Source organism: Sus scrofa, chromosome 14 (genome assembly GCF_054392235.1).
Source record: "Sus scrofa isolate SSC_HxYL_T2T_F1_AM1 chromosome 14, Sscrofa_HxYL_maternal_Yorkshire_Landrace_v2.0, whole genome shotgun sequence".
Classification (NCBI taxonomy): domain Eukaryota; kingdom Metazoa; phylum Chordata; class Mammalia; order Artiodactyla; family Suidae; genus Sus; species Sus scrofa.
Window position 1 is genome coordinate 102,701,245 of NC_139396.1, and position 27,036 is coordinate 102,728,280.

At 44.7% G+C, this 27,036-nt stretch overlaps 1 protein-coding gene and 1 long non-coding RNA gene across 9 annotated transcripts in view; both read left to right on the forward strand.

Moving 5' to 3' along the window:
* Positions 1-27,036, forward strand: part of RPS24 (ribosomal protein S24) — a 109,940-nt gene that overhangs the window by 3,908 nt on the left and 78,996 nt on the right. The window contains exons 5-7 of one of the 8 annotated variants that reach the window (XM_005671130.4): positions 525-542; positions 2,487-2,508; positions 2,890-2,972. The exons of 4 other annotated variants lie outside the window; for them this stretch is intronic. In XM_005671130.4, the coding sequence (XP_005671187.1) occupies positions 525-530 (6 nt within the window). In that variant the 3' untranslated portion in view covers positions 531-542; positions 2,487-2,508; positions 2,890-2,972. 3 more of the 8 variants (XM_003359244.5, XM_005671129.4, XM_084997456.1) reach the window with 3 other exon arrangements.
* LOC146396903 (uncharacterized) lies at positions 16,579-22,940 on the forward strand. Its single transcript, XR_014828223.1, has 2 exons — positions 16,579-20,862; positions 22,844-22,940. It is a non-coding gene; the product is annotated as an uncharacterized LOC146396903 (long non-coding RNA).

Genomic DNA, 27,036 nt, shown 5'->3' on the forward strand with positions numbered 1-27,036 from the left:
CACTTCTTCTGGATTACAGAAGGTAACCTGTTCTGAGAAGCCACGTAATGTAGTATCATAAGACCTCCGTAGAGTAGCTTTGCCTACCCCTTGTCGGCTCACAGATGATAGCATACATGGGGCCACATTGGTTCAGTGATCCTGTTGGGTACCTTTCAAACCTATGAGGAAAAGTTTTCATTTTACTGCTAATTGGCAAAGTTTGTTAAAGGGGAGCAGATTTAGGTTCCCAAGATTTATTTTCTTAAAATTGACAACTGGTTTAAGAAGCAGTTGAATCAATGTGGCCCTTGTTTTCCTGGCATGCTGGAGAGGCAGCAGTGTTCTGCGTTGCTTTTCTCCAGTTAGTTAGGACCTAAGTGATTTTAATGATCAGCTTTTTACCAGCTTTGCTAGCTAATTGTAAGTAGTTGAATGGAATTAAGGTGTTGGGTTGTTAAATTAACAAATAATCAAGTGTTCTGTGAACTTTTTTTTTTTTTTTTGCCTTTTCCCTCTACTTTCTTGGAATTCTTGTTCATCAGAAATGAAGTGTCTAGCAGGTACTGAGATTTTGAGCACGGTGTGGGGATGCATCACCTTCACAGAGTTTGCTTTGATGCTTTGCATGTTGGCTTTCAAAAGACAATTACGTAGTGTGGTCTATTAGAAAACCACTGCTATGGTTCAAGATAATACAGTATGAGCAAAGGAGAACAACTTTTAATTAGTTTGTGAAACTCAATGCATGTTAAATTGTGAAGTACCCCAGTGGAGGAAGGTGGGTACCCTACTCACTAGATCCCTCTAAACAGCACTTGGGCAATGCTGTGTTCCCGAGCGTCACATACCCAAGACATGGCTTTAGCTAACACAGGGCTTGGGAACTTCTCTAGTCCAGTCATGAGCAGTCATGGGACTGGTTGATTCTCTGGCAGCTCTGGCGAGAAACTGGTCCAGAAAATCTGGCAATGTCTCTGTCCTGGGAGCACTCAACCAAAGCCGCCATTTACCATATCCTTTACTGTTTCATAGCTATTTTTTTTTAAAAAAATAACAACTTTTTCTTTCCCTTTCTTTTTTTGGCTGTCCTGTGGCACTCGTAGTTCCTGGGCCAGGGATCAGATAGGAGCTGCAGTTGCCACCTAACCTCAGCTGCAGCAACCCTGGATCCTTAACACACTGTGCCTGTGTCCCAGTGCTCCCAAGATGCTGCCAATCTCATTGCACCACAGCAGAAACTCCTTCATTGCTTTTTTGGTTACTCGATCTCCATTTCCATCTGATGCCCCCTTTTTTTCCCACTTGAAAAATTTTCAAGATAATTGTATATTCACATCAAAGACTTTTGATAAATACACTTTTCCCACAAGTAATTAAACTTTTCGCATAGTTGAGCAGCCTGAACCAGTAACATGTAAAGTGGGCTGAGAGTGTGACTGGGGCTAGTAGGGTTTTGAAAGAGTGGTAGCACTGCCCTTGTGTGCTCCCTTTCACCCTGACTCCTTGCCAGGCCAGGCAGTAACCCTGGTGTGTTTGCCACAAGCTCTAATCACATTGACCTCCCAATGCCGTGAAGTTAGTGTAATGGACGGACTGCCAGAGGGACTACTTGCTGCTTAGAATCGCTCCCTGTTTGTGAGTCTTAGAAACCTGTTAAGAGAAGTTCCAGTCAATGTTTGTGTTCTGATGTAAATCTGAGGAACATTTTAACGCATTCTTTTCTTCATTCAGCTTTTGAGTCCCATGGGTTAGTGGTGACATGTGCAAAGGGTTAGCTGTGGAGATCTGAGCTATTACTACTTCTGCAAGTTGTATTAGTGCATATCACTAGCACTGCTCTGAAAGGCTGGAAAATGAATGCATAAATGAACTGATGCATTTTTTGGCTCAAAAAAAGTCAGGCATAGTAATATTCCTTTTAATATTCCTTTCAGTTCTTGTTCAGGTGTTGGAATTTTGCCTTTTGGATGCAGTAGAGTTCTAAATTAAGGAATAGTCTCATGTTGGAAGAGCAATTGAAGCATTTTTGCATTAGCTAAGTTCTGCCTCTTTCAGTACTAATTCATGCTACTTTTGTCTTCTACTGTGAACGGTAGCTTTTAAACTGAATTGAGACAAGTTTTTAAAAGACATGTTCATTTAGAGGTCTCCCTTTGTGGTTAAATTAGACTTTAGGATGATTCTCACTCAGGTCTGTTGATGGTGCTAGTGCACCCAGCATGATATTGCTGAGCAGAGCCGAGGGGCTGAAGCTCCTCCATGTATAAGTAGGCAATAGCAGCCTTCTAAGAACCACAGTAATCAGGCAAAATGTTCTCAAAATTGGGAGGAATGAAATCAATGAGTGTATCTAAGGAGTGCTCTTTATACAATTGCAAAGAACAAAACAATCATCACTAAGGTATCTGATTGCATGCAGATTATTTAGGAGTTTGAAAAGGGACTATTAATGAAATGTTTCTTTTCCCTCTTCCTCCTTTCTCCCTTCCCTGCCACTGATTCAGTGAGCTGGAGATTGGACAACAGGTATAATTCAAGCTTTTCATTTAGATTGATAGATTTCCTTGACAGTCATTAAAAAAAAAAGAGCATGTGAACTAGATTTATAAATGTATTTACAAATGATGCTTTCAAGAGTTGTGCCTCTTAAATATTAGTAGCGACATGGTTTCGTTTTCAAAACTTGGAATTAACTTGTTTTTTTGTCTCATTCCTAACTTGAATGTTTGTGAGTTTTATTTCTTAGTGCTTACATTGTGTTATGATCATACAGACTTAACATGGTCTAGGTTACTAATGTTTGTTCTGCATGAGTGTCATTAATTTTGGAGTTTGTTGAAGACTTTGAACTTTAAAGAGTTTTAAAGGCAGTTGCTAACTAAATTTTTCTTTTTCTTTGATTCACAGAAGGAGTAAAGATTCTGCAGTGACTGTGTCTGTGGTGATTGTGCAAAATTTTCATGAGGGGCCCAATAAACTAAGAACTTTTACATGTCTGGTTGTTTGGAATGTGTTTGAAGTTTACTGGGAATGTTGTAACTGCTTAGCAGATTGAGGATGCTGTCCAAATTCACATGTTCTGTTAAGCATTCATTGAAAACTAGGGTATGTTGGGATGGTGTTTGTCCTTTTGAATAGCACAAAGAAGTCAGGGTGTAGAATATTGGCAACATGGGAGCACATAGGGCCAGTCCATTGTGCTCATGTTAATACTTGGCTTTCATTGTAGTTTGTTAGTCTCTGAAAGAGACACTTGAATTCCTTTTTGGTCTTAATAGAATCCTACTTAGTCCTTGTTACTGAAAAAAAAATTGCTGGATAGAAATTAAAGTTACTAGATGGAATTTTTATCATTTATCCTGAAGTAAAAGAGGACCTGTCAAAATCATTTGTGTTGCAGGTATGTGCTTAAGGGATAAATGGGTGATTTATTTTGAGTAGGGACTTGAAAGAGGCTCTAGAGCCATGAATATTTGGGGGTAGTGTTTAACTGCTTGGTAAATGTGATTGCGTATGGCTTTTATGAAGCTAATCTAGTGCTGCTCCCCTCCCCCCATGTTAACTCAGATTGGCTTTTTTAGGCATCAAGGTCGAGATCATGAACTGTGGGTTATTAGTTGTGTAGGGGTTGAGGAGTTGAAAGGGGGTTTTAGGGTTGCTGGTGGGTTGAGGTGCCCTTTGAGAACATAGGAGACATGAATTGAAAGCTGGAATGTTTTGGAGGGGAGAGAAGAGACATTAGTGGCTTATGGGTTTTGATGCCTTTCTTCCCTGAAGTTGGAGTGTGATTGGTTTGTACCTTAGATGGGCGCCTGTAGGCTTCAAGCTTGTAATGGTATTAAGGACTATGTCAGCAGATGAAAAGCTCCAGAGAAGCCTCAGGAAGCAGTAGAGGACTGAAAGACCTGGTTGGTGGGGTTGAAAGGGGATCCAGGAAAAAAAGCAAGAATCATGACAGCAGAAGGCATGTGAGAGGGTTGTAGGAAGGAATGGATGAGTCCTTGGGAGAGAGCATGGTGAGAGGCCTTGGCTGAAGAAGGAGCTACAGGCTGGAGGGTGGGGATGTGACCAGGTAAGTGAGGGACCTGAACCTGCTGGCCTGGGGTGCAGAGGCGGTGTGGTGGTTGTAGTTGTTGCATTTGTGATTATGCTGAGGCTGCATACTCTGGTTTGTGGAACCCATGGCCCTGTGGGTTGTTTTGTGTTCCCTTAGCAGATGGTCTACTTTAGGAAGAGCATAGAGTGGGGGATTTAGATTTAGGCCTACGTGCTTCCATTTTCACCAGTCTAGGGTGTGGGAGCAGAGATGGACTGGTGAACAGCATGTAGAGGCAAGAAGCTCAAGGTCCTGGAAGAAGTTATATTTGGGCTGGTTCAGGACAGGGCAGGCATGGTGGGAAGGGTGAGTGGGGTGTGTGGTACCAGGGTCTGTGGTCACCAAGTGCAGGTGCAGGGCTAGAAGAAGCAACTGAGCACGAACCTAATACCCTTAGGTAGTTTTCAGAGTAGGGTGCTAGGGACTGATGTGAAGGTAGAGGGCATAGCTACAGGGAACCTGAGTGGAAGTGAATTTTGGCATCCAGGTCACAAAGTATAAAGTATAGAGGCTTTTCTGATGGGATATGCTTAGGGAGGGCAGAATTTGCAGTTTTTCAGCCAGTAGTCTCTTTGGTAAGGAGAATGGTGATTAACTTTGGTTGGACCTGTTTTTCTGGAAGAACTGCCTGGGCTAGGTTATTACAAAAGTCACAAACTGGCAGTCTTGACAATAACCTTTGCTGGAAAGGCAAAGCATTTCAAAACAGGACATATAGGGAGTTCCTGTCATGGCTCAGTGCTTAAGGAATCTGCCTAGGAACCATGAGGTCGAGGGTTCGATCCCCTGCCTTGCTCAGCAGGTTAAGGATCCGGCGTTGCTGTGAGCTGTGTTGTAGGTCGCAGACTTGGCTTGGATCTGGCGTAGGCCAGTGGCTACAGCTCCCATTAAACTCGGAGCCTGGAAACCTCCATGTGCCGCGGGTGCGGCCTTAGAGGATGGCAAAAACCAAAAAAACCAAACAAACAAAAAAAACCCAGGACAAATAAAGATTTCTAGCCTCTTGAAATTTCAGAGGAATTAATAGCAGGTCCACCTTTCTGCATGGTCCCAGTTGGTGAGGTTAGAGGGCTGGCTTGTACCTCAGGGTAGGTGTTTGTTCTGTCGCTACCATAGCCTCTGCTCCTACAGCTGGGCTGCATCCTCATTCACCTGCCATCTGGTCTTTTGTCCCTTCTGTGTACTGTTTTCTTTCCATCTAGTCCAGCTGGGTGTCTCGGCAAGTTGCTTGGCCCCCTGATTGGGTTAGCTTCTCTTCACATTGGGTGTCCCAAGGGTGTGTTCTCTGCTGACCTGACTAGTGATTCTGAATCACTATTTTGGATCTCAGGGTTCTTGGAGATTCAGCACTTGGTCACCCTGACAATGACCAGAATGTACTCTACTGTCATCCGGTTTTGAAAGAGCTTTTATGAAAACAAAAAGTTGACGTTACTGATCAACAGGGAGTGAGCAGTGAGGGAGGGCACATCCCTTCCCTCAACTTAGCTCTGGTGGGAGGCTGTGGCTTTGTCAGAGTAGCAAGGGAGAGTGGTGAGAAGAGAAGCTAGAGGTGGTTCTGAAAAGGGGGTAGCTTTAAAGAGAATACTGGGTGCTTCAAAGCTTGCCCTAGAACTGCACTCCTTCATTCCATTTGTAGCTGCATAACTACTGCATGCAGTTAGAGTGCCTGTTGCCGTAGTGTTATTGAACTAGTAGGTGGCCAATTGAATTTCCCATTTACTGAGCTGCTGTGTACACTAGCCCCTGTTCGGGGAGCTGGGGAGATGGGCTAAGAAGCTGCCCCTGCCTCTAAAGCTCAGAGTGGCTTAGGCAACATACCCATGGTCTCTGCCTGGATTTTCCTTACTGCGAAGCGGCAGCCTGTAATTGTATTAAATTACAGGGGAATCTAGAGGCAAGGTGGCTTCTGAGAGTAACACTAACTGGCGCAAGAAGTGATCTGATCTGTATGTGTGGGAGCAAGGGTCTCAGAGGGGCCCTGTGGAAAAAGATCCTAGGGAAGTGGGAACAAGCGGGCAGCTGTGGTAGGAGATGCGCCAGTCATCCTGTGGGGGAAGAGTGGGGGTGAGATTGGAGAGGGTGGGTGCAGGAAATGTTCTTGTCCTTGGTGGGATGGAAGGCCCTGGGATGACTTTCATAGAGTTTTGTCCAATGCATATCTGATAGAAATTGTTTTTTAATAATAGACTTGAGTGAGTTTCCTAGCAGTTAAGGACTTGGCATTGTTCCTGCTGTGGCTTAGTTTACTGCTGTAGCATGGGTTCCATCATTCCTGGCCCAGGAATGTCCACAGGTGCACAGAGATGATACTTGATTTATTTATGCTGGCAAAGCAGAGTTCCTTAGCTCTGTAGTGAGTTTAGGGAGTAAACACATTTCGCTTTGATTTTTTATTCCCCTTACACTCACCCTTGAACTTCCTTTCCTGTACGCTAGATGTTGTGGAAGTGAGATACCACCCAACCAGAAAATACCATCCATGGTCTGGTTGGGAGTTAAGGTACAAGGCGAGGTTCTGGTGGAATACAGGCCTGGAGAGATCAGCAGGGAACAGGTTAGGGAGGAACAGTGTATGCCAGGCTAAAGATGTCCCTTGTTCAATATTTTGGTCAAATAGGTGTTCAGTAATGTATTTACTTGTCACATGCTGAATTCCTCTTCATGGTAGGTACTTAAAGCCCTTGGACTGCTCATCATGTGTGTCAGAGTGGGGATTGTATGGGAGGTTAGGGGGTGGTGAGATGGCATCCAAACAGTCTAGCTTAGATTAGACTGGGAATCAGGAGAACTGGTTTCAGATCCCCACTCAGACTCTAGCTGGCTGGGGTCATGAATGGGCAAGGGGCTTCCCTTTCCTGGGCCTCTATTTACATGTGTCTAGATAAGATATAAGGGCCTGATGAATGATTCCCAGGCCTGGTACTTCCAGAGGCTTGTTAAGGCAAACTCACAGGTCTCTTGCCCTAGTTTGTAGGATTTCTAGTTCTGGATGGCACCTAGCCATTTGAAGTCAGCTTCCAGGTGATACTACTGATGATCTAGGTTAGCAAAACTAGACTAAAGTGTCTCTAATTTCCCTTCTACCTCTGAGAATCCTGTGTCTGAGAAGCTGTGGTCTCTGTCCTCAAGAAGGTGGCAAATAATAATACTACTGTTGCTAATAAAAATAATACAGAATAGGTAACATTTATTGAGTGCTTTCTAGATGCCAGATACTGAACTAATTCTCATTGGCCTTTTATAACCACTCTATGAGGGAGGAATTCTTACTCCTTGTCAAAGTTATGCAGCTTTGATATGCCTGGGGCCATTTGTGGAGCTTCTCAGTAAGGAGCCAGAATTTGCACTGAGCCTTGACTGGTGCAGAGATTAGCCAAGGCAGTAGTGCTTCCAGTGTCCTATACCAGAGACATCAGCATCACCCTAGAACTTGTTACGAATGCAGATTCTCAGGCCTCGTCCTAGACCTATGGAATCAGAAACTGAGGGTGGGGCCCAGGAACCCATTTTTAACCAGTCTTCTGGGAGATTGCAATGCAGGCTGAAGTTTGAACCACTGAGCTAGGAGGAGTGGAGGACCTTCCAGAGGGGATGGTTGTGGAAACCAGGAAGGGTAGTGCTGCAGGCTAGCCCATTGGTAGAATAAAAGGGTCTGATGAGCCACAAAGACTCCCACGAGGGGGCACTGTGGGCACAGGCTTGGATTTTGTCTGCTTTGTTGTCATGGCCACTACTCTGGTGGAAGTGTGAAAAAAGCCTGGTGCTGTATCAACTGGAGAGGTCACTCTTTCTTCTCAGAAAGGGTCTAATGGGGGGTGGTAATCTTGTTTATAGGATTTGGCCCTCATAGGGAAACTGAACCTGCAGGGCTTTCTGCTTTTCACATGTGCTTGACAGTGTCTACTCGTATCAGTCCGTGCTGCAGTGTCTGCTGAGCCTGTGCAAACAGCATTCCTCTTGTAGCTGCCCAGCCAAGGGGCTGGCAGTTTCTTTGGGAGAACTCTTGAACTTCATTGGCCTGGTTCAAGGTCAGTGTTCTCCCTGCAGGTGATGGTTCCATTTGACAGTTTGAGAGTGGGTTTGAAGTGCTGGATCGTAAGACCTTTCTTCAAGCCCCATACTTTGTGATCTCAGGCAAGTTCCCTTTCTTTGGACCTTAGTTTGGTATTGTGTAAGATGAAGAAGTGGTATGGAGAAGGTGGCTTTTGGTAACTTTCTCTCCACATATATAATTCTACCCTAGGGAGTTGAGGAGACAGACTTGTCCTGCTCAGGGAACTGGGATTGCAGTGCTCTAAGCCCTGCTGTACCACATCCATCTCCTGGATCCATATAAGTAAGCCTTGTCAGGGACTCAGTACAAGGCAGAAAGGTGGAACCTATCAAAATTGGATTTTTTAAAAGAAGTCCAGATCTTTAGTCAAGGATTTGCCTCTATAGATTTCTGTTCTGTATATGCTTAGAAGAAAGGAAGATTTACATCCTGTTCTTTCTCAGCTGCAGTGTGTATTTCTTCTGGAAATACATTGCCTGTGAGGGAGGGGCTGTGACAGTGTGGGGGCTTTGGCATTCACCTCATTAATTCAGGGATTGGCATCTTATACCTCATGGTGACTGCTTACCCAGCCAAGCTGCTCTGCCTGGGCAGTTAGTCTTTGGAATTGTGTTTTCAGAGAACTGTAGGTGTGCTGATCTCGGAGCTAGAGGGGATTCAAGAGAAGGTCTAGTCCCTCTCTTGGCTGCCCCTTTATAAGATGATATTCAGAGGTTAGGTTGGAAATTACTCAACCCAAATACTGTCAAGCTGCAGCTAGCTCTCCTTCGTGGAGGAAACACATTAAATAAGATACCTCTTTCCATCAGGCCTCCTTGGGGAAGGAAAGAAAGCTCTAAAAGTTGATCTGGCACCTCTGTTTTGCATACTCATAATGCCATATTTTCTTCTATTTATGGATGAGACCATTGAAGCGTAGGTCAGGTGGCTTTTTTCAAGTCCCTTAGCTCTTCAGTGATGGGGGAGGACTAAACTTCAAGCCTCCACACCTTGAGCTTGCTCCCCTCCTGAGCCTTTTGCTACCCAGGTGCCATCTTCTCTTCCTTTTTAAATTTTTTTCCATTTTATTATGATTGATGAATAGTATAGTATTAGTGTCAGGCATACAGAATGATGGTTTGATATATATATTGTGAATGATTACTAGAAATAAGTCTAACATCCATCACCTTGTATAGTTAGACGTTTTCTTCCCATGATAAGAACTTTTAAGATTTACTCTTAGCTCGGCCTGGGGGCCAGCCTGCCCTGGGGCCGTCCGCTCGGCCGCAGGCCCCAAGCACGGGGACCAATAAAGTGTGTGACAGCCGCTGGGGGGAAAAAAAAAGATTCACTCTTAACAACTTTCAAATATGCAATTCAGTATTATTAGCTATAGTAACCATGCTGTACATTACATCCTCAGAACTTATAACTGGAAGTTTGTGCTTTTGTCTCTCTTCATCCATTTTCACCTACCCCCTGCTTCTGGCAACCACTAATCTGTTTCCGTGAGCTTTTTTGCTTTATTTTATTTTTTGTCTTTTTGCCTTTTCCAGGTCCGCTCCCACGGCATATGGAGGTTCCCAGGCTAGGGATCTAATTGGAGCTGTAGCCGTCGGCCTATGCCACAGCCACAGCAATGCAGGATCTGAGCCGCGTCTGTGACCTACTCCACAGCTCACGGCAATGCTGGATCCTTAACCCACTGAAGAAGGCCAGGGATCAAACCTGAAACCTCATGGTTCCTAGTCAGATTCATTAACCACTGAGCCACGATGGGAACGCCCAGATTTTTTGCTTTAGATTCCACATATAAGTGAGATTATACAGTATTTGTCTTTCTTTCTGACTTAATTCATTTAGCATATTGCTTTCAGGGTTCATCTGTATTGTTACAAATGGCAAGATTTTCTTTTTTGTTTGTTTTGTTTTGTTTTTTAGGGCCACACCCATGGCATATGGAAGTTCCCAGGCTAGGGGTCAAATCGGAGCTGCAGTTGCCAGCCTACACCACAGCCACAGCAATGTGGGATCCAAGCTGAATCTGCCACCTACACCACAGCTCATGGCAATGCCAGATCCCCAACCCACCGAGCGAGGCCGGGGATCATACCTGCATCCTCATGGATTCTAGTTGGATTCATTTCTGCTGAGCCATGACAGGAACGCCAGGATTTCCCTTTTTTATGACTGAATAGTATTCCAGTGTGTGTTATATTTTTAATCACTCATCCATTCATGGACACTTAGATTGTTTCCATGTCTTGGTTATTGTGAATAATGCTGCAGCGAACATGGGAGATCACTTTGAGATAGCGATTTCATTTCCTTTGGGTATATACCCCAAATTGGAATTGCTAGATTATATGGTGGTTCTTTTTTGATTTTTTTGAGGAGTTTCCATATTCTTTTTCATAGTGGTTGCACCGGTTTACATTCCCATCAAAGGTGCACAAGGATTCTGTTTTCTCCACATTTTTTGCCAACACTTGTTATCACTTGTCTTTTGGATGACAGCCATTCTAACAAGTGTGAGGTAATAATTTCATTGTGGTTTGCATTTCCCTGGTGATTAGTGATGTTGAGCACCTTTTCATGTACCTGTTGATCATTTGTATGTCTTCTTTTGGAAAAATCGTTTCAGTTCCTCCACCCATTTTTAATTGAGTTGTCTTTTTTTGGGGGGGCTATTGTATAAGTTCTTTATTTTTTATGATTTTTATTTTTTCCATTATAGTTGATTTACAGTTTTCTGTCCTTTTCTACTGGACATATACTTTGAATATTAACCCTTTATCTGATAAATGATTTATAGATACTTTCTCTTTGGTAGATTGTCCTTTCATTTTGTTGATGGTTTCCTTTGCTATGTGGAAGCTTTTTTTTCTTTCTTTTTGGCCACATCCAAGGCCTCATGCAAGGCACGTAAAAGTTCCCAGGCTAGAGATTGAACCCACCATGCCATAGCAGCAACCTGAGCTGCTTCAGTGACAACACCAGATCTTTAACCTACTGAGCCACAAGAGAACTCTTGTAGAAGCTTTTTACTTTGCTGTAGACCCACTTGTTTATTTTTGCTTTTGTGCCTTTGCTTTTAGTGTCAAGTCCAAAAAAAATCATTGCCAGGACTGATATCAAGAAACTTAGAGCCTATGTTTTCCTCTAGGTTTTTTCTTTTTTTTAAAAAAAATGTCTCCAGGGTTTTTTTTTTTTTTTTTTAATGGTTTTTATGTTTTCTTTATCTTTTAAGTTTTATGGTTTCAGGTCTCCTGTTCAAGTCTTTAGTCTGTTTTGAGTTGATTTTGGGGACTAATATAAGATAGGGGTCCAGTTGCATTCTTTTGCATGTGTCTGTCCAGTTTTCCCAGTACCATTTTCCTTCTATTTTTAAGGTTACAAAGCACTGCACTGTGGTCTGGGGTACTTCTCCATGCTGTCCAGAGTTTCACTGGTACAGAAGTGTTTCCTCAGAGGTGGAGAGTTGAAACATCTACTTTTGCTTCCTGAGCCAGCTTTGTCTTTGGTTTAGATGGTGTGTTAGGTAGGAGGCCTTCAGCTGCAGGTAACTGAAAACTCAAACTGCTTTGAACAACTAAGATATTTATTTGCTATACAAGAAGCCATCTAGATACTGAGAGGCCTTCAGGGTTGATTGATGCAGCTGTTCAACAGTGTCATCGAGACTTAGAGATTTCTCTCTTTGCTTTGCAATTTCACATTGTTGGCTCCATTCTGCTAGATGGTTGCCATGTGCAGTGGAGCTAACATGGCTGGGACTAGGGTGAGGTGGTAAGATGCTTAGGATGTGAAACCTAAGGAGGTGTTTACTCAGGGTGATGCAGTTGTAGGGTTAGTGCTTTCCTGACTCCAAGAGTACCTCACCCTAGTCCTGGCCCTGGAGCTAACTCTGCCCTATTTTATTTTTATTTTTTTTTAAGTTTAAAGTTTAATTTTTTTTTTTTTTTTGGTTTTTAGGGTCACACTTGTGGCATATGGACGTTCCCAGGCTAGGGGTCAAATTGTATCTACAGCTGCTGGTCTACACCACAACCATAGCAACACAGGATCTGGGCTGCATCTGTGACCTACACCACAGTTCATGGCAACGCCAGATCCTTAAACCACTGAGCGAGGTCAGACATCGAACCCACATCCTCATGGTTCCTCGTCGGATTTGTTTCTGTTGTGCCATGACGGGAACTCCTGCCCTTCTTTATGTCTGCTCCTGTCCTCATTTCACTTAGAATAGGCTTAACTTCTTCTGTAACAAGTAGGCCCCCCAAAATGTGATTGGCATAGATACAATACAGATGTATTTACTAACTCTCCAAGGCAGGATATTACTGGTCAACAGGGAGCTTTTCTTTGCATGTGGTAATTCAAGAATACAGACTCCTTCTGTTCCGTGCCTTTGCCATCTTTAGGGCCTCGTGGTCACCTGCACCTTCCTGGCAGAGTGGGGAAAAGGGGTAGAGAGGACCTCATTCTCCACAAAGGCCTGACCCATACCCTTCTATTCCTGCTCTATTGGTCCCAACTTAGTCTCCTGGCACACCTAACTGTGCAGGGGGCTGGGGAGTGTAGGGGAGCTCTATCCCAGGCAGGGGTCAGGAGAGTGGTTTTTGGGGACATCTCGTCTTTGCAGTTGCAGGAAGAAAATGGATGCTTTATTGGGATGCTTTGAATAGAAGCATCTCAAGCAAATGGAATTTATTGGAAAGCTGGAAGTGTCTTTTTTTTTTTTTTTCTTTTGCCACACCCACAGCCTGTGGAAGTTCCTGGGCCAGGGATTGAACCTGAACCACAGCAACCACCCAAACTGCTGCAGTGACCATGTTGAATCCTTAACCTGCTGCACCACAAAAGAACTCCTGGAGGTGTCTTAACAACCCGAATGTGAATGGTGCTGGCAGCCTCCCTGAGATTAGAACTGAAAAGTGTTCCATTACAAATCAGCTCCTCCTCCTTCCTCCTTCTTGCTCTTTGAGTTGGCTGTATTCCTTTGCAGGCTGGCTTATTTTGCTCTCCTTTTCCATGGCTATGACTCCAGCTTCCCATTCCCTGCCATTCCAAGCATCCAACAACATTAGTTAGACCCTGTATCCCACTGTCACTTCCCAGGAGTGAAATGCTAATAAGTCCCTTCCTGGTCCTGATAGCTCATGGAGCCCACTCTCCACTTAACCAGGACAGAGGGAGCACCTGTTGAGTGAAGAGAGAGGGTGTTGGTGATGTGTCCACAGCAGCTGTTCCTCATGGTTGCTTTCTTTCCTCATCACTCCCTGACTACCATGTTGCCACTTAAAAACAAAAACCTTTACTTTAAAAAACTTTAGTTTAAAAAATAGCTTTATTGTTGGAGTTCCCATTGTGCGCAGAGGAAACGGATCCGACTAGGAACCATGAGGTTGCGGTTTCGATCCTTGGCCCTGCTCAATGGGTTAAGGATCTGGCATTGTCATGAGCAGTGGTGTAGGTTGCAGACGTGGCTCGGAGCCTGCATGGCTGTGGCTGTGGCTGTGCCGTAGGCTCAAATCGAAAAGCTCTGATTTGACCCCTAGCCTGGGAACCTCCATGTGCCACAAGTGCGGCCCTAAAAAGAAAAGAAAAAAAAAACTTTTTTGTGCTATAATTCACATAATATTTACCCTCTTGAAGTGTACAGTTCAGGGGGATTCAATATTTTTGCAGAGTTGTGCAGCCATCACCCCAACCTAACTTGTAAACATTTTCATCATGCCAAAAAGAAACCCTGTGATTAGCAGGATGGGCAACCGTTAATCTATTTTTCACCTCTGTAGACTTACCTATCTTTTGGACATCTTCATTTCATATAAATGGAATTATACAAAATGTATTTTGTGATTGTGTCCTTCTACCTAGCATAGTGGTGTTTTTTTTGTTTTTTTTTTTGTCTTTTTTGTCTTTTTGTCTTTTCAGGGTTGTACCTGCGGCATATGGAGGTTCCCAGGCTACGGGTTGAATCGGAGCTACAGCTGCTGGCCTACACCAGAGCCACAGCAACGCCAGATCCGAGCTGCGTCTTTCACCTACACCACAGCTCACGGCAACACCAGATCCTTAACCCACTGAGTGAGGCCAGGGATTGAACCTGTAACCTCATGGTTTCTCATCGGATTCATTAACCACTGAGCCATGATGGGAACTCCTTTTTTTTTTTTTTTCCTTGATGCCTTTTTTCTGGATGTTTAATGTCATCATCTATGTTAACCACTGAGCCACAACGGGCACTCCCTAGCCTAGTGTTTTTAAGCTTTGTATTTTAGCGTCTATCATTACTTCATTCCTTTTAAAAATACAGCTTTGTTGAGATATAATTCTCATACCTTGAAATTCACCCTATGAAGTATACAGCTCAGTCATACTTAGTATATTTACTTGTGCAACAGTAACTACTATCTAATTTTAGAACATTTTCATCCCTCCAGAAAGGAACCTCTTACCCACTGGCATTCTCTCCTGTTCCTCCCTGTGGCCCCTGAAAACCACTAATCTGCTTTAAAATCTTTATGGACTAGCCTATTCTGGACATTTAATATAAATGGTATCATACTATGTGTATGATATTATATCTGGCTTCTTTAACTTTTTCAAGGTTGATGTGGTGACATGCAGCAGTATGTCAAATAATATTCGGTTATATGGATATGTAATATTTATCCAGTCATCAATTGGTGGACATTTGAATTGTTTCCATTTTTTTGCTATTATGAACATTCATGTACAAGTTTCTGTGTGGGCATTATCTTTTTATTTCTCTTGGATTATATACCTAGGGGTGGGATTGGTAGGTCATATTGCAACTCCGTGTTTAACATTTTGAGGTACTGCCAAGCTATTTTCCATAGAGGCAGCAACATTTTATGTCCTCACCAGCAGTATATGAGGGTCCTGATTTCTTCACATCCTTGTCAACACTTGTTATTATCCATACTTTTGATTTTTAGCTCTCCAAATGGGTATGAAGTGGTATTTGTTATGGTTTTGATTTGCATTCGATAATAATGCCACCGAGCATCTTTTCATGTGCTTGTTGGCTGTTTATATATCTTTAGAAAAGTCTTTTGCTCATTTTAGAATTGGGTTTGTCCTTTTTATTGAAGTGTAGTTGATTTACAATGTTGTATTAGTTCCAGGTATACAGCAAAGTGGTATATATATCCTTTTCAGATTTTTTTCCATGGTAGGTTACTATATGATAATTAAATATAGTTCCCTGCATTATACAGTGAATCCTTGTTGCTTAGTTCTTTGTATCTGTTAATCCCATACCACTGATTTGTCTATCCCTGCCCTCCTCTGCCCCCAACCCCTATAACCATCATAAGTTTGTTCTCTTTCTTTATTTCTTTCATTTTTTTTAGGGCCACACCCATGTCATATGGAAGTTCCCAGGCTAGGGGTCGAATCAGAGCTACAGCTGCGGCCTATATCACAACCACAGCAATGTGGGATCCAAGCTGCATCTGCAACCTAGACCACTGCTCATGGCAAGGCCAGGTCCTTTCAATATAATGATAATGCCTTTACTATCGAGGCCAGGGGTTGAACCTGAATCCTTATGGATACTAGTTCGGTTCTTAATCTGCTGAGCCACAATGGGTACTCCCTATAAGTTTGTTTTCTAATTTATTTATTTATTTTTGTCTTTTGTCTTTTTAGAGCCACATCCACAGCATATGGAGGTTCCCATGCTAGGGGTCTAATCAGAGCTATTGCCCTGGCCTACGCCACAGCCACAGCAACAGCAACGCCAGATCCAAGCCACATCTGTGACCTACACCACAGCTCACGTCAACCCTGGATCCTTAACCCACTGAGTGAGGCCAGGAATCGAACCCGCAGCCTTATGGTTCTTAGTCGGATTTGTTTCCTCTGCGCCACGATGGGAAGTCCAAAGATTTTTTTTTTTTTTTTCCTTGTCTTTTTTAGCGCAGCACCCGCGGCGTGTGGAGGGTCCCAGGCTAGGGGTCTAATTGGAGCTGTAGCCACTGGCCTTGGCCTACACCACAGCCACAGCAATGCCAGTTCTGAGCCGCGTCTGCGACCTACACTACAACTCATGGCAACACTGGATCCTTAACCCACTGAGCGAGGCCAGGGATGGAACCCACAACCTCATGTTTCCTAGTTGGATTCGTTTCCACTGCACCACGACGGGGACTCCATAAGTTTGTTTTCTCTGTCTTTGAGTCTGTTTCTTTTTTGTCTATAGATTCATTTGTGTTTTTTTCGATTCCACATAAACTTATATTTGTCTTTTTCTGATTTACATCACTTAGTATGATATTATCTAGGTCCATCCATGTTGCTACAAGTATTGTTGAGTTGTAGGTGTTCTTCATATATTCTAGATATACATCTCTCATTAGACATAAGACTTGCGTATACTTTCTTCCATTCTTTGAGTTATCATTTCACTTTCTTGATTGTGTTCTTTTTTTTTTTTTTTTTTCCTTTTTTTTTTTTAGGGCCACACTTGCAGCATATAGAAGGTCTCAGGCTAAGGGTCAAATTGGAGCTGCAGCTGCCTGCCTACGCCACATCAACACCAGATCCCAGCTGTATCCGTGACCAGGCCACAGCTCTCGGCAACACCGGATCCTTAGCTCACTGAGTGAGGCGAGGGATCGCACCCACATCCTCATGGATACTAGTCAGGTTCTTAACCCACTGAGGCACAACGGGAACTCCTTGATTGTGTTCTTTAAAAGGGAAAAATCTTTATATTTTGATGAATTCCAAGCTATTTTTTTCTTCTGTCCCTTACATTTTTGATGTTATAATTAAGAATTGCCTAACCCAAAATCACAACAAAGATAGTTTTGTTTTCTTTTATGAGCTTTATAGTTTTAGGTCCTACATTTAGGTTTATGATCCATTTTGAGATAGTTTTTATTAGATGGTGTTAGGATAGGGTCTGACTTCATTCTTTTGCATGTGACTCCTCAGTTGTCCTAGCACCACTCGTTGAAAATGCTGTGCCTTCCCATGGAACTGTATTGGCACGCTTGTGGAAAATCAGTGGACCTTGTTGCTGCTTCCTGAGTTTTCTATTCTTGGAAACTGCTGTCAGGGCTTCCATAAGACTTTTTTTTGGTCTTTTTGCCTTTTCTGGGGCCGCTCCTGCGGCATATGGAGGTTCCCAGGCTAGGGGTCTAATTGGAGCTGTAGCTGCCGGCCTATGCCAGAGCCACAGCAACTTGGGATCTGAGCCGCGTCTGCAGCCTATACCACAGCTCTTGGCAACACCAGATCCTTGACCCACTGAGCGAGGCCAGGGATCGAACCTGCAACCCTCTGGTTCCTAGTTGGATTCATTAACAACGGGAACTCCTTTAATGATTTTTATTTTTTCCATTATATCTGGTTTAGTGTTCTGTCCATATGACTTTGAATATAACAATAATGCCTTTCATTTATCAAGTACCTGCTATTTACAGTGCTAGGCATATTACATATTTTCTCTTTTTCCCTCACAGCAGTTTTTCAGGGTGAGTATTGTCCTCATCTGAGAGATAAGCTAATTATAACTTAGGATTTCAGCCATTTCCTGAGGGTCCTTCAGTATGTGGCAGAGTTGTGCCTTGGACTTATGTCAGTGTGGCTCTAAGGGCTGAACTTGGCCTTGTGCTGTGGTTCTCTGCTTCCAGGAGGTCCCACTCAGCTTGAATATCATTTCTGGGGTTCTTTAGGGCTATTGCTAGCCAGATACATGTATGACAAAGATTATGGCCTGAAATTTGAATGTAGATTATTTGATTTCACAGTGTGCTTTGGATGGTTGAAGAAGAAAAAAAAAAGGCATCACCTCCAGCTGCCTCCGTAGGAAGTGGGCACCTAGAATGAAGGCATGGTTGGTGGGTCCTGTTCTGCCCTGTCCTGTTGGTTCACTCCTGGGGGTGGTGGTATTTTTTGGAGGACATGAGGTAGAGCCCATTGAGAAAAGAGTATCAGGATGGTGACCTGCCTTCAGATCATGGTCTGTGAGGCATATTTGAAAGGTCTAGAGGTCTTTAAGTTGGAAATGAGTGGAGAGAGATACTGTTGGTCAAGAGCTATCATGTGAAAGGAGTGAGAAAAAAGAGCGAGATTTGTACCAGAGTGGAAAATATGGTGAAATGATTTGGCTGGAGAGGAGGAAGTTTTTAAAACTTAGAACTAATGGGAGATGGCAGGGGCTGCCTTGGGCAGTAATGAGCTTCCTGTCACTGTTAGTGTACAGGCAGCGTCTAGCTGCTTACTTTGTGGGATTGCCCTAGAGGCTTCTTGGGCGTTCTGTAAGGTGTAGGCCTGTGGGATATTTTAAAGTTTACTTTGACCCCCAAAGCTTGTGTGTTGTGGCTTTTCTGGCTTTACAAGGACTTCCTGTCCATGCAGCTAGGATTGTTCCCAGCTCAGATCCATCATGCCTCACTGATCCCAAGAGCTAAATTTGGAATTTAATAACAACACTTTGGATTTATGTAGTCTGCTTCCTTGGAGGCATTTCATCTGTTATCCCATTAATTCTCATAACATCCCTGAGCGGAAGGTGAGGGAGGGTGAGAGAAGAGAAGGATTCTCTCTGATTTCTTCACATCCTGAAGGTGAGAGGAGATGACTGGATTAAGAGCAAGCCAGTGTCTGGGGGAGTGCCCTGGATCACAGCCCCTCAGGCTCCCTGCCCCTCACTCCCACCCTCACACACAAAGAACAAGTTGCCCGCTGGATAAAGGGCTTGTGTCCTCAGCAAGAAGCTTAGGTCTTGGACAGAGTATATTGCTGATCTGATTCCATAAAGAGTTTAAGACATATCCCCTGTGCAGGTTAACTGTCAGGAGTGGGAGTGGGTGAGGGTAAAGGTGAGCAAATGAAATCTGAGTCACAGGGGGAGAGGGAGTAGACCAATGTGTCCACCACTGACTTCTTGCAGTTGGGAAGGGAAGGGTTCAGAGTCAGCTGGAGGGCTTGGGTGGGGGTAGGGGAGAATTTGAGCTGAGTTTGGAGAGAACCCTGGCCTTAAAGTCTGGAGCTCAGAGTTTGAGTGGTTTTCCTACCAACTAGCTATGTGATGTAGGTAAAGTTCTCACCCCCACGGCTCACTTTCCCCAGAGGAGGGCTTGCCTAGAGTTCTGTTTAAGATTCTGAGCCTGTAAGCTGAGTGCTGTTACACAGATGGCTAGAGAGCCTGGGCTGGCCATGCAGAGGAGGCACTGAACTAGTTCAAGGAAGAGGCTGTAGGAACTGCTGTGAAGGATGAGCAGGGTTGAAGGGAGGACCCCAGGTAGAGGGCTCTGCTTCGGCAAAGGCAGATTGGCTTTGAGGTTCTTATCTACTCCAGACCATGTTGTCACTCCTACTTCCACTCAGACTCTTGCACACATCTGGCTTCTCCATCCTTTCCAAGCTTTCTCTTCAAGCCTTGGCTGGCTCTTGCCAAGGGTCCCAGCCCAGTGGTGACACTCTTGCCTGGACTCTAGCCTGAGGGCCACTAGTCTTCCCTGACACCAGGCAAGGGAGGATGCAGAAACCCCAGGCCACAGAATGGAGACTCCTGCAACTGGAGGGTCCCTTGAAAATCATCTGGTACTGTACTTTCTGTCTCCTTTTTGTAGTTGAAGGAACTGGGGCGTGGAGTTGCAAGCCTGAGGAGAGAAGAGCAGGTGTAAGATCTGGAGACAAGAGAAAGCAGATGGGTTTGTGAAAGGTAGAAGAGACAGCACTGGGGAGTGTATGGGAAATAAGGCTGGAAGGGTAGGCAGAGCAAGGTAGTACTGGGCTGTAGTAAGCCATGGGAATATATTTTTAATAATTTTTTTTATTATAGTTGATTTATAGTGTTCTGTCAGTTTTTGCTGTACAGCAAAGTGACTGTTTTTTATACACACATACATACATTCTTTTTCTCATATTGTCTTCCATCATTTCACGGGAAGATTTTAAGCAGAGGAATGATACCTTTTCCGAAGGGCACAGGCCAGAAAATGAGCTTCCAGTTTTCTCAGCTTCCCTCATGCTCCATGGCCTTCCCTACACTTGTCTGTTACTTTTGTCGTCTCCTTGCTCCAGCTGAAAGCCCTATAAAAGGCTTCAACTCGTTCTTCTATCCCCTTGTCCAGTCCCTTCACAAATCTTTTGGCTCTTCCTCAAAAATATATCCAGAATCTGACTGCTTTTCACCACTTCCACAGCTTCTCTGGTTCAAGTTCCCACATTTCTCACCTTATTACTGCCTTGGCTCTCTCTTGTACTCTGATTACACCTTTGTCCTTTCAATTTATTCTTCATGCAGCAGTGAAAGTCAGAGTCAAATGAAGTCACCCTTCTCTTCAGAACACTCTAGGGGCTACACATCTCATTCAAGGAAATGCCAAAAGGCTCTCCATGATCCGTAGGGCCCAAGACCTCGTTTCCCATTCCTTGCCCAGATGCTGGTTCTGCTGTTCCAGCTTCTCAGCCTTTTTTTTTTTTACCCCATGGCCTTTGCATATGTTCCCTCTGCCTGGCCCACTCTTCCCCCAGCAAACCTCATGAGTCATTCTTTCCCTTCCTTTTGGTCTCTGCTGAAGTCTTCTCTCACTACCTTATCAAAATTGCAGCCTTCCTCAAATTTCCTTGATCAATTTCCTTGATGGTTTTAGTTTTTTCTCATCAGCATTTACTTCTCATATTTTCTTTCTTTTTTTCTTTTTTTTTTGTCTTTTTAGAGCTGCACTTGCAGCATGTGGAAGTTTCTCGGCTAGTGGTCAAATCAGAGCTATAGCTGCCAGCCTGTGCCACAGCTATAGCAACGCAGGATCTGAGCTGCTTTTGACCTGCACTGCAGCTCATGGCAATGCCAGATCCTTAAGCCATGAGTGAGGCCAGGGATTGAACCTGAGTCCTCATAGATACTAGTCTTGTTCGTTACCACTGAGCCACAGTGGGAACTCCAGTATTTTCGTCTTTATCGATTATCTACCTACTAGAAAGGAAGCTTCATGAAAGCAGGGATCCTTTTTAAAATAGACGTGTGTCTAATTTGTTTGCTTTTTTTATCCCAGTACCCAAAACAGTGCCTGATACCCAGCAGAATAAATAAATACTTGCAAAATGAATGACCGACCTAGTAGTGGTTATGTGGGAGTGCAGTGGGCTGGCTAGCAGAGTTGAATGAGTGGGAAGACCATCTGGGAGGCTGTGACTAGAATCTTGGATGGGAGATGGTGGGAGTTCTAGGTCTACCAAATACCAAGGTTTAGAAGCTCTTCCCTTCCTGTGATGTATGAATTGTCAATTGAGAAGAGCTTTTAGATTTGGTTTGTCTAATTCCTTCTTGGACCATGTGGGAAAACTGAGGCCTAAAAAAGAATTCCTCACTAAACTAGGGGGAGAACCCAACCTTCCTGTCCCCCAACAGTATCTTATTGAAGAACTCTGGAGAGTTTACTGGTGGCTCAGTGGGTTAAGGATCCACTGCTGTCACTGCTGTGGCTTGGGTTGCTGCTATGATGCACATTCTGTCCCTGGCCTGGAAACTTCAGTATGTTCTGGGCACAGCCAAAAACAAAAACAATACCCCCAAACCCACTCTGGTTTCTCTGGGGGAGGGTATGAGCCACAGGTTGTGTGGCAGTGACTAAGAGCAGCTGTTGGTGTCCTCAGTGGCAGGTTGAGGGCCTGCCGTGGTGACTGAGGACATGTACCAAGTGTTTCTCCCAGTGATCACCTTGGGGTTCATGGACAGGGAGGCATGAGATAGCTCCTACCCCAGGTACTGCCAGTTAGGTTGGAAGTTGAGATGCCTGCTCAGCAGTTCATGAAAAGGTAGATCTTGGAGGGTCTTTCAATTGCCTCTCCAGGCATCTATTCTATCCCCCTACCATTCTCTCCACTTGTTCTTCTTGGGGGGAGGGATGGGTCTGACTGCCTTAAGCCAATAAAAGTATAGCACCCACTCCTGCTGTCGTGATAGCTTGGTGATGGGGAGTGACCCAGACCTAGGGTAAACAGTGCATGGAATTGCCCCTGGCTAAAGCAGCTGATTGAGGTTGTACCAGTTGGAACTGGTGGGAAAGCTTCTGTTTAATAGCTGGAAGGAGGTCTCTTCTGCTCCAGGTGGCATCATGTACAATATGAGGCTTAGAACTGCCACAGACATTTTGCTATTGTGGGGGAAGCCAGCTTGAAGACAGGGTTGAGATTCACAGCTGAATGAGCTGAGAATCTAGCAGTGAAACAGCCAGAACCCTGCTCAAACCAACCTGAAGCACCTGTTGTCCTGGGCTCCAATTATGGGGCCTAGTACATGCTGTTTATAGTTTAGGGTAGTTAGAGTTGACTTTTCTGTCCTGGTTGTTGAAGAAAGCCTAACTGATAATTGGGTGCTGAATTCAACTACAATGCAACTCAAAGTTCTGATGGTGAGCATGAAGGACATTTCAAGATATCTATAACAGCTGCAATGTTCTGTGAAAATATCTGTGCTTTCTGTTGGCAACAAAGTCACTGGAATTGATCAAATTACTGGAGTTTGTTATTTACATTCATAATTTAAAAAAGGTTAGTGAGGGAGTTTCCATCGTGGTTCAGCAATAATGAACCTGACTGGTATCCATGAGGATGCAGGTTCGATCCCTGGCCTTGCTTGGTGGGCTAAGGATCTGGTGTTGCCATGAGCTGTGGTGTAGGTTGCAGGCACAGCTCAGACCCCGCATTGCTGTGGCTGTGGCTGTGGCTGGCAGCTACAGCTCTGATTCGACCCCAGCCTGGGAACCTCCATATGCTATGATTGTGGGTATAAAAAGATTACTGAAATAAAAAAAAGATTACTGAAATAAAGATGTCATTTCTTCCCATTCAAGTTAACAGTCCCCTTGCATTCTATCCATGAACCCCATGGGAATGTCTGTGGGCCCCAAGTTAAGAACTCCTGAGTTAGGAGTAGTTGTCTAGACAAAACAAAACTCCTTACACATACACACATTATGAATATGTGTGCATATAGGTGCACATGGACGTGTAGACACCTTCTGGGATCCTAATACCTTCACACAGAGCTATAGAGGACACCTCCTACAAGCTGAACCTGTGGTGTGTACACACACATATCCAGCTATAGGCACAGTCAAAGAGACATTGCATGTGTGTGCACATGCACACATGCAGATGTGACACTTGGGGCCACATGTACACATTCTCCTACAGAAGCACACACATGCTCACACACACAAGCTGTGGACACACATCTAGCTTTGTACCCAGAGCCTTCTGTATAAACATGTACACAATCCTAAGACCAAGGGCCTGGCATAGCCACTGCATGTCAGTTGTGTCTGGGCGGAGGAGGTCAAGCCTCATGCCATCTGGTTACTATGGCCCAGCCTCTAAGGCTCAATCCAGGAGGACCAGAATTCTGTCTAATCTACTTTCCCAAAGCACAAACCAAGGCCCCAGGAGGCCTCCAGAATCTTCTTTCTTAATGAATTCTGGTCTGCCTCCTAATAAGTGGTGGGTATTTGGTTGATGTTGCTGTGCCACCATGAGTGAGCCACCAGGGAGCCCTCAGCTTTGGCTCTCTGAGCCTGTGGGGGCATCAGGGCAGAGGCCCAGTAGAGTATAGGGGTGTCATCAAAGGAAAGAATTCTTCATTGGTAATGAACAGTATGTCTACAGAAACTAATGGCCCAACCTCCTATTCAGTTTATGTAAAATAAAACAGGCCATATGCTGCTGCTCTCAGAGTTTGGGTGTTTAAATTAAATGTTGTTTAATGAATATTCAAACCCATTTGCTCCAAAGTTGTGCTCAATGTGGTGGTGGCTTTCATCCCCCCGCCTTCCTTGCAGCCCCCTCCCTGCTCCAGTACCCAGGGTATTAAGCCATTAGAACAGGGTGTGAACATCTAGGCATCTGTCTTCCAACGGAAAGTTGGATATTAAAATGCTAGAGCAGATGACAGTATAAATAAAGACATACAGTGAGAGGCTTGTCTGGTTATTTTTTTGTTTGGTAATTAAGACTGAGGAGGTTTTGACTTAAGTTCTATCTTACTGAGAAAGAGGTGGGGGGTGAGAACTCTCCACCTCTTCCCTCTTACCTTTGCCTATCAGCCCAGAGAGGGGCAGAAGCCTCTGGCCTCCGTGTAACTGGTTTATTGACGAGTGGCAACTTGGTGGCAAAGGAACGTGAATGGATTTATCTTCCTCCAATCACTGCTTTCTGCTGATCTCTGTCAAATTACCCTTAACATCAACTTGAATGGACTCCCTAGCTTTATGGTCACTTTTAGTCCAGGCTGGTTCTAAACTACTGGCTGATCTCTCCCCTTGGCCTGATGTAGGCCGGACCCTAGTCAGATGATGGAAGTGGGGTTGGGGGTGGGTGTTTGTTCTTTCACTCCCCCTCCAACTCCAGAGCCTTGGATCTCATTCCTTCATATTTGGGAGCAGAGACCATGGGCTGTGGAGGCAGGGTGTCCTAGAGAAGCAGTCCCTAGGCTGGTGGGAGGCATCTCTTTTGACTTGCTGCCATGGCTGACCTGGTGGTCTCTGCGTAGATGGTGGGGCTGATGTCCTTGGGCAGGGTCTGTCTCCTGCCAGCACCATTCATCACTGAAGATGCTTCCAGGGAGAGGCAGCAGGCCTCCCTTCAGCCACGTGAATGGTCTTTTCTGGGTGGGACACTGCTTCTTGGGGTGTCTTTGGGCTCAGGCTCATCCTTTCTCCTCTGCACATCCATGTGGCTTCACAGGAGTAGCTGAAGCCTCTCTTTGCCTTGTGGGGGACATGGGATCAAGGGTGTGGATCCCCACTTCTTCCTGTCACTCTACACCTCCCCCTTCTTATGCTAGTGGTGGTATGGGCTCCCCCCTTCTTGTGGACACCATTCATTTCTATGAGTGAGTCTCTCGAGCATGCTCTTTGAAAGACCAGTTTTCCCAGTGGCCGGCCTTCCTCCCTCCCTCTGCACCCACAGCACATAGAAGTTCCTGGGGCCAGCAGTTCAATCCAAGACTCTCTAGCCACCTGAGCCACTGCTGTCAGGTTCTTTACTCAGTGCGCCACAGCAAGAACTCCTCCCAGTGAACTTTCTCTTTCCCTTCTCTCCCCAGTCTTTTATATTTTATATAGATTGTGTGGTGGTGGGGGGAGAAGGGGAGGTGAGGGAGATGGTTGGGGTAGGGCCTGGTGTTGGCGAGGCTAGTTGGTTTTTTTTTTAGGAATTCTCTGGGTGAAGTATCTGCTGCTGGTGGCTGTCTTTATGTATGATAGTGAGCACCTCTTTACCCTTAGCTGTGTGCCCTAGTGTCCAGTACCTGGGCTACAGTAAGAACCCCACTTGAATCCTGTCATATTCAGAGTGAAGGTTTGTATATGATTGGAACCATCCTAGGAGCATAATGAAGGTTCCAATTCTTGTCTCCCACCCTGCAAGACACCTTCCAACTGGAAGAGCTCAGATCCTCTGATACCTCTGATTATCACCTCCACATAGGAGACCTGCAAACATTTGGCAGCAGCCCTGAGTGCTCTCTGTTTTATCTCTGCTTGTACATCCCACCAAATTTTATGGTGCTCATCTCTCCTTCCCTTCTCACCTCCACAATCTGAAGCAATATTTTTTCCGTTGTGAGAACTTGCTTAACAAGCACTTAATTGAGCAGCTAATATACTGAGCCCTGTGATAGGTACCAAGGATCCAAGGATGACTGAAAACGAAGCCTATCTTCAAGGAGCTCTTGGCTCAGTAGGGACCATGGACCTAAGGGAGACAGTCGATATGAAAAGATAAGAGCTCAGGGATGGGGGTGGAGAGCTCTTAGAGGTTATTTCACTAACCTTTGAGCACTTAGGCACTCAGGAGAGACTTCTTGGAGGGGATGACCTTTGAGCTCAGTGTTAAATTATAATAACTAGCAGGGTAAGAAATGTAGGAAGGGCATCCTGGGGAAAGGGAACAGCAAGCACAAAAGCATGGAGGCATGGAATAGCTTGGAGTTTGCTGAGAATTTGGAGCAATTCTGTGTTCCTGGGGTCTAAATATGCAGGTTAGGGAGTGGTAAGAGACGGACTAGTTTCCTGTCCCCATTCCTGGACTTCTCTTCCTCCTTTTGTGAAGAGTTGTGGCTGACACCTCTCCAGCAAGCCTTTATCCCTGCGTCCATCCCACCATAGGGTGAATGATAGAGTAGGGTAGCTGATCACATGGTATCTTCCTACTTTGACATCACTGTCTCCAGTAGGTAATGGTGACATTACTTCTCTGAGGAAACCATTTGAGGATGGGAAGCTATTTGGGGTAAGGCAACTATCTATCCCAGGGATAGACCCTGTGCCCACATCCTGACCTTCCTTTCGGCTCAGCTTTTGGTCTGAATTCCGAATCTCCTTGGTTCATGACTTCCCTTTCTTTTTGGCCTCTGAGTCTGTTGTTGTCGTTTTCCCCAGAATCTGGTGTCTAAATTACATCCGATGCCTTGATTAGGCATCTTAGTTAGAGCCATCTCTATTGGCATTGTCATTTTGTACATGGCTGGACACACCCTTAGGGAAAAGGACCCACCTGTGGACCCCAAGGTATCCTTATAGATCCCTTCCTGGCCTAACTCCCCCTGCTTCTGGCTCTACTCACCCAGCCTCATCCAGGAGGATTGGGACCTTCTAGGTGAGGTCAGCTTGAAGCCTCTCTTCCCAGTCCTGATTGTGTATGCATGTGCATATGAATACATGTATATGTGTGTTTGTGTTTGTGTTGAGAGAGATTTGCAGGGAGCCATTGTCCCAGCTGAGAATCTGTTCTTGGGCCTCAGAGGAAGCTGGGTATCCCTGTCCCTGGTCCTGGCTCACAGTCATCTACACATGCATCATCTATCATTAGGAGTATTACATCTTGGTTGCATGGAAGTCTTAATCCCAAGCCCATGCTTAGGCCCCTG